At 42.1% G+C, this 16,240-nt stretch overlaps 1 protein-coding gene across 1 annotated transcript in view; it reads right to left on the bottom strand.

Moving 5' to 3' along the window:
• Positions 1-13,728: 13,728 nt before the first annotated feature.
• Positions 13,729-16,240, bottom strand: part of vps36 (vacuolar protein sorting 36 homolog) — a 64,499-nt gene continuing 61,987 nt past the window's right edge. Inside the window, exon 14 of the mRNA XM_063054393.1 lies at positions 13,729-16,166. Coding sequence (XP_062910463.1) covers positions 16,073-16,166 — 94 coding nt within the window. The 3' untranslated portion in view covers positions 13,729-16,072. The remainder of the gene's footprint in view (positions 16,167-16,240) is intronic.

A 16,240-nucleotide genomic window follows, 5' to 3' on the forward strand; every position in this document is an offset into this window, starting at 1 on the left:
TGATTTCTATGCAAGGCAGCACAAAGTCCAGGAATAGAATGCCCAGCTAACCCGCAATAATGCAGTTGACTGAGGACTTTTCGAATAGAATTATCGTTTACAGATTGGAGACCTTAATTCATCAAAGCAGCGCCTCCTCATGTGGAACTGAATTGGAATGAGCAAGAGCTTGGAATAAGTTAATCATCGAGGGTGGATAAATAGTTTTTCGTAGCAACTGGACTGAGCTAGAGTCACATTTAAAAGAACATTACTAAGGAGGGAATTAGTTTTTTCTCTCTCTCTCTCTGATGGACGGGCGATAGCATTTGAAGGCTAGTTTAATCAAGGCAGAGATTGTAAATAGTCAGTTTGTATCGGGGCTAGTGATGGATGGGGTAGAAATGGCGGAGTGTCTGCGGAGGATGCCGTGTGAATATATAAAGCCACACACTTGGCAGAGTGGAGCGGGAAGCGGAAGTAATCTGCTTTTAATTGGGTAGATTTTTTTTGAGCGAGAGTAGGTAGATCGACTCTGCGGGAAAACAGAGGAAGCGCTTTGAAGGTGGGTTGTGAATAAATGATTAAAGAACGTATCTTATGAGGACATGTTGAACGAGCTAGGGCTTTGTTTTTGGAGCGAAGGAGGTTGAGAGATGAGTTGAGAGAGGTAGGGTACACAAGATGATAGGGAACAGAGATCGAATAGATAACTAGAGTCGTTTTCCAAGGGCGGAAATGGCAAATACGAGGGGACGTAATTTTAAGGTGTTAGGAGGAAAGTATAAGGGAATTTCAGAGATAAGTTTCTACACTGAGAGTGGTGGTTGCGTGGAATGCCCTGCCAGGGCCGGTGGGAGAGGCTTTAGGGACACTTTTAAGAGACTCTTCGATCGGCACACGGATGACAGAAAAAATGGAGGACTATGGAGGAGGGAAGGGTTAGATTGATCATAGAGCAGGTCAGCACAAATTGATGGGCCGAACGGCCTGTACTGTGCTGTAATGCCCTATGTTCTGAAAGGTCATGAAAGCTTGAGAGACACGAGGAGCAGTGGTTCAGCTGATGTACAGTAAATTTAAGGTTGGGACGAATGAAAACCTGTTGCACAGGAGCCACCATAGAATGGCTTGAAGGATGGGAATGGACCTGTATTGACATATTCTAGCACTCTGGAGAAGGCAGCAAGATTGGACGGCAGTTTGCAAAAAAAAAAATTCAAAGAGCCGATGATTGAGACAGTAGGACAAGAGGTGCCATTCAAATCAAAGTTAGCCTCGAGGTTGCAAGGAGATGGCAGACAGAGTAGAGAAAGACATGGGTTCATGACTGAGGCAGACGTGGACCTGGGGGGGGGGTTGCCTTAATTAGCAGGAAGTGTTCAGTTTTAGCAATGAAGCAGTCTGTTCCTCACAATCGTTGTTGGAGGGAGAGGTGGAGGGAACAATGCAGGCGGGTTTAAGAGGCAGTTGGATGCTCCTGTAACAGTAAGAAGCAGTTACATAATTTCTCTATTAAAGGATGACCACGCCTTCTCCTCCAAGGCAACGTCCGTTACAATGAAACCCTGAAACCGAGTTTACTCTGTTGCGTTTGTTTTTAAAGCTATTGCATAGCCTTGACTTCGTATAATAGACTATTTCAATGTGCCCGGTGCTTTAACAATGGTGAGTTGGACTGGTAAAATATTTTTCAAATGTTTTAATTGCAATCTGCATCATCACCCAGAGTGTTACAGCTTTGGATACTTAATACAACAGTAACCCGTCAGAATAACAAACATGTAAACTTCTGTGGTCGAAAATGTTTATTGATTCTCCAGTTATTCATTCAAGATTCAAGATTGTTCAATGCAATTTCCGCTACACAGACATGAGGGAGAAATAATTGTTACTCCGGATGCGATGCAGCGCAATAAAATACAATACGATCAAGAACACAATAATAAAAACATACATACATACATACATACATACATACATAAACAAACAAACAAACAAACAAATAAATAAATAAATAAATAAATACATGATAGGTAAGAGAGCTTATATACATAGATTGATTGCATGTCTATAAAATGAGGTTAGATACAGGAGTGTTTATACACAACGAGACTGGTAAGAAATGATAACGTCGTGATGGTGGGTTTTTAGGTGGAGATGTTGATCGGCCTTACTGCTTGGGGAACGGAACTGTTGTTGAGCCTTGTGTGTGTGTGTATATATATATATATATATATTTATTTATATGTGTGTGTGTGTGTGTGACATAGATGTACTTCGATAATAAATAACTTTGACATTCGTTTTCTTCTGTACACAATAATCCATAATGGAATAATAACCACAACATAATCAATGAAAGACTGCACTAACTTGGGCACTCTACTAGTGTGCAAAAGACAACAATTTGTGCAAATACAAAAATAAAGAAATAATTATAAATAAATAGATAAATATCGAGAACATGAGGTGAAGAATCTTTGAAAGTGAGCCCATGGGTGGTGGGAACAGTTCAATAACGTGGCAAGTGAAGCTGAGTGAAGTTATCCCCTCTGGTTCAAAAGCCTGATGGCTGAGGGGTAATTGCTGCTGCTGAACCTGGCGGTGTGAGTCCGAGGCTCCCCACCTTCTTCCCGGTGGCGGCAGCGAGAGGAGACACGTCCCGGGTGGTGGGGGTCCCTGATGGCGCGCCCTGCTTTCCTGCGGCTCGATAGTGGGGAGGGGTTTTCTTGTGATGGACAAGGCCGCTACCTTTTGCAGGATTTCCTATTCAAGTGTTTCCTTACCTGGCTGTGATGCAGCCAATCAATATATTCTCCACTACACATCACGTTTGTCAAAGTTTAAAATGTCATTTCCACTCTGCAAACTGCGGCAAAGCGCCGCAGTGCTTTCTTCGTAATTGCACCTACGTGCTGGGCCCAGGACGGCTCCCTGAAACTCCCTCCACCTCCAACCCTCCTCCTGAAGTCAATAATCAGCTCCTTGGTCTCGTTGCCAATCCGAACTGACGGGGGTCTGCAAGTGAGGTAGTCGAGGATACAATTGCACAAGGAGGTAAAGGCCTTGAAAGCTTATTGATCAGTTTTGAGGGAATGGTGGTATTGAATATCGATAAACAGGCATCCTGATGTAAGCATCTGATGTATATGCATCCTGATGTAGAAAGAGGCATCCTGATGTTTGCATCTTTGCCGCCCAGATGTTCCATACTTGAGCTGGAACAGATCAAAGTCGCTTTTCAGGCAGGAGTTGACATGTTTCGTCACCAACCCCTCAAAAGGCTTCATCACTGTGGATGTAGATGCTCCTGGATTAGATTAGATTAGATGATAGTTACTGAGGCGGGTTACCACGTTCTTTATAGGCACCGAAATAATTGAGGAATGCTTGAAACAGGTGGGTACCAAAGACTGCCGAAGCGAGAGGTTAAAGATCTCGGTGAACACTCCAGCCAGCTGATCTTTAGTACCCCGACTAGGCCGGATGATTTTCGCGGGTTCACCCTCGGGAAGTTTGTTCGCAAATCGGCCTCAGAGTCTGAAATAACAGGATCATCGGGGCTGTGGGAGCTCCTCTGTGTTTTGACGGTCAAAGCGAGCATCGAAGGCATTGACAAATAAGAGACAATCTGCAGAGGCTGGAAATCCAAGCAAAACACAAAATGCTGGAGGAACTCAGCAGGCCAGGCAGCATCTATGGAAAAGAGTACAGTCGACATTTCGGGCCGAGGCCCTTCATCAGAAGGCACTGAGCTCATCTGGAAGCGAAGCCCTGTTGGCGCCTATGTCGCCTGATTTAACTTTATAAGAGGTGATAATATTCAAGCCCTGCCACAACTAGAATTGCCACTTAACCCGTGGGAAAGCTTTCCGAAAATCGTACCTGGTCCCCTTGTAACTGTCTTGGTCACCCTATTTGAATCCACCTGATCTGGACGCCCGCAGATTGCGGGTCCCATGGTTCATCCGGGGATTCTGGTTGGTGATTTTGTGGGGACACATTTGTTTACAACTGTTGTAATAAAGTCCGTGTATTCATTCTGATCCACGGATGAGGTGAACACGGCCCAATCCACCGACTCGAATCAGTCCCGTCGCTGCTCTTTTGCCTCCAGCTACCGCTTCTTTTTGTTGTCCTAAACTCTGGAGCTTTGTTCTTTAGCACCTGTCTGTACACAGGGAAGAGAGGGACAACCAAGTGATCAGATTTACAGAAATGCGGTCTGGGTATAGAACGGTAGGCATTCCTTATCTTAGTGTAACAGTGGTGTAGTGTGTTGGGACCTGGGGTGCCACACTACGGGTTATATGCTGATGGTAAGTGGGCAGGGTTTTCTCAAACAAGCCTGGTTAAGTCCCCGACTATGATTTGAAATTCGTTGCTATGGACTGCTTCTTGTTTGGAGACTGCACGCAGTATCTCAAGAGTCTGATAATAGTTGGCCGCTGGTGGTATGTAAACTGCGGCCAGGATTATGGAGGAGAACGCCCTGGGTAAATGGAAAGGACGGCATTTAACCGTTAGGTGTTCAAGGGCCATAAGACCATAAGATATAGGAGCAGAATTAGACCATTTGGCCCATCGAGTCTGTCCCACCATTCAATCCTGGCTGATCCTTTTTTCCCCTCCTCAGCCCCACACCCCGGCCTCTTCCCCATAACCTTCGATGCCATGGCCAATCAAGAAGCTATCAAGCTCTGCCTTAAATACATCCAACGAACCGGTCTCCACAGCTGCCTGTGGGAATGAATTCTACAAATTCTCCACCCTCTGGCGAAAGAAATTTATCTGCATCTCTGTTTTAAATGAACACCACCCTGAGGCTGTGCCCTCTTGTCCTAGATTCCTCCACCATGGGAAACGTTCAATGAGATACCACCCCCCATCCTTCTAAATTCCAGCGAGCGCAGACCCAGAACTATCAAACGTTCCTCGTATGATAACCCTTCCATTCCCAGAAACATCCTTGTGAACCTCCTCTGAACCCTCTTCAATGCAAGCGCATCTTTTCTTCGATGAGGAGCCCAAAACTGTTCACAATACTCAAGGTGAAGCCTCACCAGTGTCTTATAAAGCCTCAGCATCACATCCCTGCTCTTGTATTCTAGACTTCTTGAAATGAATGCTAAATTTGCTTTTGCCTTGCTCACTTTACCTGTAAGTGAACTTTTAGGGTGTTTTGCATCTCAGATTTTTGGATTTTTTTCCCCGTTTAGAAAATAGACTGCACATTTATTTCTACTACCAATGTGCATGACCATGCGTTGCCCATTCACCTAACCTGTCTAAGTCTTTCTACAGCCTACCTGTTTCCTCAACACCACCTGCACTCCATCAACCTTCGTATCGTCTGCAAACTTGGCAATGAAGCCATCTATTCTATCATCTAAATCATTGATTTACAGCATAAAAAGAAGCAGTCCCAACACCGACCCCTGCAGAACACCACAAGTCGCTGCCAGACAACCAGGAAAGGATCCCTTTTATTCCCACTCACTACCTCCTACCAATCAGCCAATGCTCTAACCATGTCACTAACTTTCCTGTAATACCATGAGCTTTTAACTCGGTAAGCAGCCTTGTGTGTGGCACCTTGTCAAAGGCCGTCTGAAAATCCAAACATACAACATTCACTGCATCGCCTTTATCTATCCTACTTGTAATCTCCTCAAGGAATTCCAAATGGGTTGTCAGGCAAGATTTTCCCTTAAGGAAACCATGCAGACTTCGTCCTATCTTATCCTGTGTCACCAAGTACTCCATAACCTCATTGTTAACAATGGACTCCAACATCTTCCTAACCACTGAGGTCAGGCTAACTGGTCTATAATTTCCTTTCTGCTGCCTTCCTCCTTTCTTAAAGAGTGGAGTGACATTTGCAATTTTCCAGTCCCCTGGCACAATCCAGAGTCCAACGATTTTTGAAAGATCATTACTAAAACCACCAAGATCTTTACCGCTACCTCTTTCAGAACCCTAGGGTTCAGTTCACCTGGTCTGAGTGACTTATGCACCTTTAGGTCTTTCAGTTATTTGTGCACCTTCTCTCTTATAATATTAACTGTACTCACTTCTCTTCCCTAACACCCTTCAACATCTGGCACACTGCTAGTGTCTTCCACAGTGAAGACTGATGCACAATACTCAATTAGTTCATCAGCCATCTCTTTGTCCCCCATTATTATTTCTCCAGCCTTATTTTCTTGTGGTCCTATACTAACTCTCATTTCTCTTTTTTTTTTAAAAATACTTGAAAAAGCTTTTACTATCCACTTTGATACTGTTTGCTAGCTTGCTTTCATATTTCATCTTTTCCCTCCTAATGATTCTTTTAGTTGCCCTCAGTAGGAATTTAAAAGCTTCCCAATCCTCTGCCTTTCCACTAATTTTTGCTTTGTTGTATGCCCTCTCTTTTGCTTTTACATTTGCTTTGACTTCGCTTGTTAGACACAGTTGTAGAATTTTGTCATTTAAGAGTTTCTTCATTTTTGGAATACATCTATCTTGCACCTTCCTCATTTTTTTCTAGAAACTCATGCCATTGCTACTCCATTGGTGTTACTGCCAGCTTCTCCTTCAAATTTACTTTGGCTAACTCCTCTCTCATACCACTGTAATTTCCTAAACTCAACTAAAATACTACTACATCAGACTTTATTTTCTCCCTACCAAATTTCAAGTTGAACTCAATCATATTGTGATCACTGTCTCCTAAGGGTTCCTTTACCTTAACCTCCCTAATCACCTCCAGTTCATTATTTTACACCCAATCCAGTGTAGCTGATCCCCTTGTAGGCTCAATGACAAACTGCTCTAAAAAGCCATCTTATAGACATTCAACAAACTCATTCTCTTGAGATCCATTACCAACCTGATTTTCCCAATCGACCTGCATGTTGAAATCTCCCTTGACTATAATAATATTGCCCTTTTGACTTGCCTTTTCTATTTCCTGTTGTAACGTGTTCCACATCCCAGCTACTGTGGGTAGGCCTGTATATAACTGCCATCAGGGTTCATTTACCCTTGCAGTTTCTTAACTCAACCCACAAGAATTCAACATCTTCAGATCCTATGTCACATCTTTCTAATGATTTGATGCCATTCTTTACCAGCAGAGCCACACCACCCCCTCTGTCTACCTTCCTATTCCTCTAAGACAACTACACCCAACTGCTCCCAACTACAACCATTCAGTGATGGGCACAACATCATACCCGACAATCTATAATAGTGCAACAAGATCATCCACCTTATTTCTTATACTCAGTGCATTGTGATATAACACTTTAGATACTGTATTTGCTACTCTTTTTGATTCGGCATCCCTATTTTACTGATACTCACCCTAATTTTGTCTTATTATCTGCCTGCCTTTCCTGACAGTATGATGGCACACTATCTTTGCTTTTTTACCATCTGTCCTATTTGAGTCATTTCACTCCGGTTCCCACCCCCCCCCCACCAAATTAGTTTAAACCCTCCCCAACAACTCTAACAAACCTGCCCGTGAGCATATTGGTCCCCTTAGGGTTCAGCAACATCCCGTCACTTATCAACAGGTCATACCTCCCCCGGAAGAGATCCCAATGATATAAAAACCTGAAGCCCTGCCACCTGCTCCAGTTTCTCAGCCACACATTAATCTGCCGGATCATCCCGTTTCCACCCTCACTGGTACATGGCACAGGCAGCAATCCAGAAATTACTACCCTGGAGGTCCTGCTTCTCAGCTTTCTACCTAGCATTCTAACATTATTCAGGAAATTAATACCTTAATTCCGAATCATTAACCCATGCCCATGCAGGCACAATTATTCCCAAATCTTTACTCCTGCTAACCACTGTTTCCTATCCCACATAATCATGAAATTTGATTTGATTTCTTCAGAGAATGTACATTCAGGGTTTGACCGCTGGGGAAACATGAGTTTGACAAAACCAGCATATTGGAGCATCATCGAGGCCTGCATACCACTGTGTAGCCTCCTGTCTGAGTGGAGGGGTGCAAGCAGTCCGTGAGCTGGGTGGGTGGAGTACTTCAGTTTTGACTCCCCATTGTAGAGCCTTCCTGTCTGCCACAGTGCAGTTTCCATACCATAACATAATGCAGCATGTTAGGATGCTCTCTACTGCGCATCTGTAGAAGGACACAAGCATTAACCTGCATAGTCCTGCTCTTTCAACCTCCTCAGTAAGTAGATGCATCGATGAGCTTTCCTGATTGTGTAAGATGTGCCATAGGTTCACGAGAGATGGGATATGTAGAATCCCACGTGTTTGAAACTGTTTGCAATTTCCATTGCTGAGGTGCCGATGTAAGGGAGTGAATGGTGTGAGTTCCCCCGAAGTCAATAACATTCTCCTTTCTCTTGTTGACATTGAGGAAGATTATTTGCCTGGCACCAGTCCTCAAGCTTTCACCTCTTCTCTGCAGGCCGTTTCATCATCGTTGCTGATGAGCCCCTCCACTGCCGTGTCATTGGCGAACTTGGCAATGTGAATACTCAGGTGTTTGGTCGTGCAGACACACGTGAGCAGAGAGTACAGCAATGGGCTTGGCACACAGTGTTGATGATGGTGGTGATGGAGGAGTGGTCGTGCATCCTGACTATCTGCCGTCTGTTGGTTAGGAAGTCCAACACCCAGTTACACAGTGACGTATTTAGACCGAGGAGTAGGAGCTTGTTCACCAAGATCTGTGGGACAATAGTGCTGCATAATTATACTGAGTAGTCACAACAGATATTCAGTGTACAGTCCTTCATTTGTGCAATGTGGAATCGGCAATTTGGGCACAATTTGCTTTAGGATAAGGTTAGTATGTGGGTTCCTCTTAAGGGTCATTTTGTCAGTTGTACCTAGGAGAGGTGGGAAATATTGTAGGGCATTGGTGCCTTCAGAAACAATGTAGCACCATTTACTGACATCAAATAAAACTTTGTGGAAGTATAGATAATTCTGAAAGCAGCATTTTCTTCCTCTTGAAAGTTATGGCCAAAGAGATGCGGAGAGTTGGAAGAAGTAAAAATCATGTTAATTGTCTGAATGTCTTACTCGCAATCAAGTTGACGTTTGTTAAAGCTTGGTAGATGAAAAATTTTATGCATGGTTATTACACAAAATCACAATTTGTGGTTCAATTATTAAATCAATTTTAAAATTAATTAACATTATTCAGTAAAATAATAGCTTAATTCAGTCATGATTGAGATGCCCATGCCCATGCAGACAGAACTTTTCCCAGATCTGTACTGATTGCGTTTTTTTTAGTTCAGTGTCTCCTGCTAACCAATGTTTCCTGTCCCACATAATCATGAAATTCCATTTGACTTCTTCAGAGAATGTACACTCAGGGTTTGAGAAATGGATTGTTGAAACATCCATGCAGGAATTTATCAAAGAGCCATGTTCACCCTGAATGTAACACTTATTATACAGACATGCTCTTTATCATTCTTGCCGCCCCACAGTTCCAGAGTTGCTTAGAACTTAGTCATCTCAGAAATAGTCTCAATTATATAGTTACCATCACAGTGAAAATGGATTGGCCAAAACTAGCAACACCACAGTTTTACACTTGAAGTAAATTAACTTCATTTAGTTCATTAGAGGTATTTTTCATTTTATTTTTCATTGTTAATAAGCTCACATGGGCTTATAATGGTTGAGTTAGAATGGATACATTTCACTTCAAAACCATATTAGTTTTATAATATTTAAGAGAATACTGGACCGGTATATGGAGGAATTTAAGGTGGGGGGGGTTATATGGGAGGCAGGGTTTGAGGGTCGGCACAACAATGTGGGCTGAAGGGCCTGTACTGTGCTATACTATTCTGTGTTCTATAATAATTAGCAAAAATTAATCCCCAAGTACACTTGTGAAAACATAGTTCTAGGTCCAGCAGTCATCTGCTGAAAAAGGTTCAAGAGACTGAACGGCTTCCCCAATTCTCAATTGTGAAGTGGAATTAAAAGTCAGATTCCAGTTTTAGCAACCAAATGGAATTCTTGAATTATAATTGTAATTATAATTATAAATCCAATTAAGTTATTCTAATAAATTATTGATTCTCTTTATTTATGTCTTCACCAGATAGTGGTGGTAAAATGACTAAAATACTTCTTTCTGCTTCAGATCTCAGCAGACTTATAGCCATGGTTTCACAATTAGTAACATACTGCCAACGCTATTCAGTGAAGTAACTTTTGAAGTGTAGCAGAACGATACCTGCAGAACAAAAGCCATTAATAGAAATTTGTTAATAATCAGATATCTGCTTTGTGACCTTAGCTGAGGACAGGCCACTTGTCCCTTTTCCCTTGTTCTTCCAAGTAAGAAGATCTTTAACATCCAACAGAAGGGTAATTGAAGGGTTCTGGGTTATTACATCCTACAAAATCTTTTGCAATGTAGAATCTCACACTGGACCCTCAGCCTTGACTTTTACCTTAAGTCTCTGAACCCACAACCTCCAGCCACTTGGAAACAAACAAAAAGGTGGGGAGCCTCTCCTCCATGGACTCAGTCTACACTTCCTGCTACCTTGGCAAAACAGCCAACATAATCAGAGGCCCCAGCCACCCCAGATTTTCTCTCTTCTCCCTCCTTCCATCAGGCAGAAGATACAAAAGCCTGACGGCACATACCACTGGGTTCAAGGGTAACTTCTATGCCTCTCATATAAGTGAACAATGCACTAGTATGATAGACTCTTGACCTTACATGCTATCTCGTTATGGCCCTGCACTTTATTGTCTGCCTGCACTGCACTTTCTCTGTGATCCTAGCACTTTATTCTGCATTCTGTTATTGTTTTTCCATTGTATTACCTCAAAGTAAAAATGTGATGTAGTGATCTCTATAGATGGCATGCAAACCAGCGGTAATCACCGTACCTTGGTACATGCAACCAATAAAACAATTTACAAGGGAATACTATCAGTCAGGCAAAATCCTTACCAATATTTATATCCTGATAAAAACAGAATCATCCGTCATGCATGGTACCACGGAAAAAACCACAACTTATGTTTATCAATTACAATTATTTGCAGATAACAGCTAGAGTAGTTGTATACAAATATATAAAAAATTATTGCCTTGATGAGGCCATCCAGTTTTAGTCCTTTCATGTTATGAAGGATATCGAACTTCTTGAAAAGACCAGAACATAAAGCAGTTTTACCTTAGGACACAGAATAAATTTGTATTTTTTTGCATCAAAGGTGAATTGACTTTCAGGTGATATCTAAAGCTTTAAAGGGGAGAGAGTGATGAAAGAAGTAGATTCTGTTCAGTGAGATACGCTGAGCATACACAAGAAGCGGTTCAATTCAAAATAGAAGTATCAGCTTAAGTGACAGGAAGGACTTCTTTTAAGAATCAACACCATCTCAAATAGATAGCCAGGATGTTTAGTGAGATTGCTCCATGTATTTAAAAGGAAGCTGAATGAGTATGTTCAAGTTACAGGAAGTAAGGGGAATAGTTGTGACAAACAATTCCGTTTAGTGGAGTTTCCAGGAACTAATGTATTTGCCCTTGGGAAATGCAAAGGCACTTGGCTTGAGAATTTTTAAACCAGTTCATCTATACGACAATCTGGGCAAAGTAGAGCTGACAGTGCAGATAGGTTGTGCCATGTCTGAAGAGACAGAACAACAAACTTTATAGGCGTTGGCAATTCCCAGTTTACACATCCTTTTAAGCACTTGGAAACTACTTGAAATGTTAACATTGAACGAATCAAATTGACTAAAGACTGGTTTATGTGATGGTAGCGATTTCAGCAGGAAGCCGAGATGAATCATAGAATGGAACAGCACAGAAACTATATTTATGATGGCCATCATGCCTATATATACTAATCCTACTTTCATGCATTATTCCATATCCCTTAATGCTGTCCTGTCCAAATGTCCCACAAACTTTATTACTGTTCCTAGTTCATCACCTTGTCTGTCACGTCATTCCAGATACCAGGTACTCTTTATACAAAAATATTATCCCTTGGATTTTCTTTAAAACTCCTCCCTGTAGTTTTAGACAGCCTGACCATGGAAAACTGTCTCTATCTACCCTCTAAATGGTTCTCATGATTTTAGATAACCACCTTGTCACCTCAGTCTCCTTTGCTCCATGGAGAACAGGCCTAGCCTATTCAATCTCCTGTTATAACTCAAACCTTCAAGAGGACCACAACCTTGTCGTGGTTTGGAGGCTTGTGTGCCTCGATGACCTGAGAACTATGCTGGCTGGAGACAGGACTTTATGCTTTGGCTGTTGGAAGGGTCACCCATGCCTAACAGGTCAAAGGGTAGAGGTCAGACTAAGAGTGGTCCTCTCCGGTTCTCCAGGTTCATGGTTCAGCTGAGGAAGGGTCAAACAAAACTGTTACAGAAACAACAATGAAGAAACCCTCTTCATCTGTATGCAACAGTATTTCTGAGTCTCCACCTGGGACTTGAGAAGATGGCCAAGGACAGAGATGAAGGACTTCCATTGCTGCCCTAAACACCAGCACTGTAACAGGCAGCAAGTGAATTATAATTCAAGTCCGCCAATCCAGGCAACATACTTGAGAACCGTTCCTGCAGCCTCTTTTAACTTAATCACCATCTTTCCTCTAGTGTAGTATCCAGCACTGCACACAATTCTCCATGTGCGGCTTAGCCAATATTTCACACAACCATAACATGAAATAACAATTATGCCTCACCTGATGCAAACAAACATATTATACATCTTCTTCACCATTGTGTACCTGTGCTGCCACTTTCAGGGAAACACCTACTTGTACTCGAGGTGTCTCTGTTGAGTAACTCTCCTCAAGACCCTGCTGTGTAGGTCCAGCTCCTGTTTACCATCCCACAGTGCATCACTTCACACTCTGGCTGAACCAACTTGTGAATATAAGAACGCAAACACGAGGAATTCTGCAGATGCTGGAAATTCAAGCAATACACATCAAAGTTGCTGGTGAACGCAGCAGGCCAGGCAACACCTATAGGAAGAGGTACAGTCGATGTTTCGGGCCGAGACCCTTCGTCAGGACTAACTGAAGGAAGAGCTAGACGTTTCAGGCCGAGACCCTTTGTCAGGACTACTAGCTCTTCCTTCAGTTAGTCCTGACGAAGGGTCTCGGCCCGAAACATCGACTGTACCTCTTCCTAGAAATGCTGCCTGGCCTGCTGCGTTCACCAGCAACTTTGATGAGTGTTGTGTGAATATAACAATGTTGTTTTTAACACTTCTGTGCTGGGACTTTCAATTGCAGCCAGCTCCTTCTGACAGCTGTGTCAATTGTGATATCCCCGAGTTTTGTTTATTGCGTGTAGTTAAAATTACGTAATCCTGTGCTGCAGTTTCACTAGGCTGGCACCTCATGTATATGAAGGATGGAAGTAATAAAGTCAATTCAATTCAATTCAAATACAGTGTTTTATTCTGTTCAATTAAGAAAAAGGCATACTGCATTAATCAATTCAAAGTATTGTCAAAGTATGCAAGTACAGTACAACTCTGATATTTGTCTACTCTAGACAGCCATTATATACAGAAAGACCATGGATGTTGGTGAAAGAAAAGACATCAACACCCCCCCCCCGCATGAAAAAGAAACAAAACTCACAGACCCCCAAATCCCCCCTCCCTTGCAGCAGCAACAATACCGGTCCCAACCCCCCTCACTCGCAGAACAGTGGCAAGAGCACCAGACCCCCAAACCCCCCCCTTACACACAAAAAAATTAACAGATCACCCACCCGCCAATCAGCTACAAGAGATAAAACACTGAAATATTGAAGGAAACCAATGTACAGTCCAATAATCACATAAATGTCAGAATATCAGAAACATCTTTTAGTCTGCATATGGGGAGAGCAGCCACCCGAACTCAGACCTTGTGACTGCCAAGCCCAGTTCGAGCGCTGTAGATCCGGGACCGAACACGCTGATCCAGCTGCTGACCTCTCCACTGGGGGCCATTGCTGATCCCCACCACATTCACCCCGAAGCTTCAGTCTTCCTTGCTGCTCCGAGATGGAGTCGTTCACCTCATCTCTGGTCTTTTCCACGAGTCAGCTTGTGTTCTCAGCCCTTTGCGGCCCCGCAGTTGTACAACTCTTACTGACCTCATTTTTGGTGGGCTAAGCTCGTGTCTTTATGTTTCACAATATGAATAATGAAGATTATTTTTCAGACATAATGGGTGTGGGTGGGTACGTTTAAAGGAAATACAGAATTACAACATAAAACCATGAAGGCAAGTAGTTATCCTTATTGCATGGAGGAGATTAAAATGCTCTCTTCACACTAACCACCCTAAAGGGGGAGGGGTATACCCAAGGTGATTTGAATAATGCACTGTTAGTTTTATGTTTCCATAGCAGCAATCACCTTTATTAAAGTGCCTCGTCTTAATTAATTTGCAGATATCAACATGCCACCCGTTTCTTTTACAATACATACACTGCATCATAGCAAAATGGGAGTGCAGAAGGCAGCGTAAAGCAAAGGAAGTTCAAATCCGTGTTTGCATAACAAGTATGAAAATTTCCTGCTATACTGGACACTGAGTGTTTGGTTAAAGGATCACAGACAAGCATATCCTCACCGTGATTTGAATTCTGCACTGTAAGCAGGATGGTTCCAGTCAGGAGCATTGATATAGTAAATCTAATAAATAAAGCTGCCCAAACCTTTTAATGATAATATGGCTATGTTATATGGAAACTGGTCATTTATAATTAAATCAATATCCCCATGAAGTAGTGCACATTTTAACTTCTGTCAGAAGTAACTTGTTGATGTTGATGCTCTGATGTACAACAGAGTACTAAATGCAACTCGTTATAAAAGCTTCAGGTTCACAAGATCAGAATAAGTCAAATTCAAAACGAAGAGATCACAATGCCTGGTCAGAGGGCTTACAGGTAACCCCTATGTTATAAATTAAACATCCCTGCTTTGTTATCTCATGGACAGTGCAACTTCCTTTGACCTAATTTACCTACCTAATCCTACTGAACCAGTATTTGCCATTAGCCGTGCATCAGACTCTTACAACTTAACCCACTGGGTCATCTCCAATATCAATTTGGAACTTTGCCGCCATTCGGCAGAATGGTAAGGAACTGATTTAAAGCCACTGGTCAACTGAAGCTAAAAAAGTGAATTCAAGCACCAAACTCCGGTAACACTAAAAGACAATCACAGCATTTAGAAGTGAAATTCATCATATCCTTTGCTGGATCTGGACTTCTCGAACACTTGGCCTTGGCCACGTCCTGCTTCTCCGTTTGTTCGCCTTTCTTCATTCAACCCCTCCCTATCCCCAGTGATTTGGACACATCGCTTCCATTTCCTTTCTGTCAAGGTCCTCCCCTTCCTTTGACTTCAGGTCTCTCACACACTTCTTCCGAAACTCAATTGATTCAGCGGCCTCAACAACTTCCTTTTTAACTAAGTCTTAGATTTCTTTTGATATCTTTCTTCAACACATGCAAAAAGAAATGAAAGCGGTGAAGAAGAAAATGCAAGAAAAATGAGAGACAGAGCAAAAGATAAAAGCAATAAACCAGAAAGACAGAATTAAACAAAGGGAAAAGTACAATAACGTGGAAAAAAAACTAAATCGTGCTTTATAAAAGAAACTATGTAATTTCCTACAGATGACATTTGAAATACCAAACCAAACCGATTATTTCTAGAACTTAAAAAATGATATTTCTTTATTATTAATGCACAATAGAAAAACTCTTGGTATGCAGGATGTTAACAATTCAAACTTGTGGCAGTCTTGCATCATAAGATTTACCTTCACTTTCTCAGATGAAACCATCAGAAAAAGAAAAACACAGTATCTATAAACTGATAAAACTCATATGCTTGTTTTTTGCCTCTTTCACATTTACAAGGTAGAGTCCTGCATGCTGTTTAGCTCCCACCAGCTGTATCTTTCCACGACGATGATTTTGAAGAGCGTCTTGAGTTTAAATTTGTGACGTTCAGCAGTCTGTCATACACAGAGCAGTCACTGGCTCTAAGCAAAATACTGTCGATTTTTTTATTGGTGAGCTTTCAGTCTTGTGTCAAAAACAAATTTGGATAAAATCGCAGGCATTCAACAGAATCATCGCGACAAAGGTGTCCAAACTTCTCTGCAAGCAGTAGCCTAAATGTAAAAATAAAGAGGCAGATGTATAATAGTGTTCAGCGCAGTTCTCAAAATACAGAATTACGTAATAA

The sequence above is a fragment of the Mobula hypostoma genome, chromosome 7, assembly GCF_963921235.1.
Source record: "Mobula hypostoma chromosome 7, sMobHyp1.1, whole genome shotgun sequence".
Classification (NCBI taxonomy): domain Eukaryota; kingdom Metazoa; phylum Chordata; class Chondrichthyes; order Myliobatiformes; family Myliobatidae; genus Mobula; species Mobula hypostoma.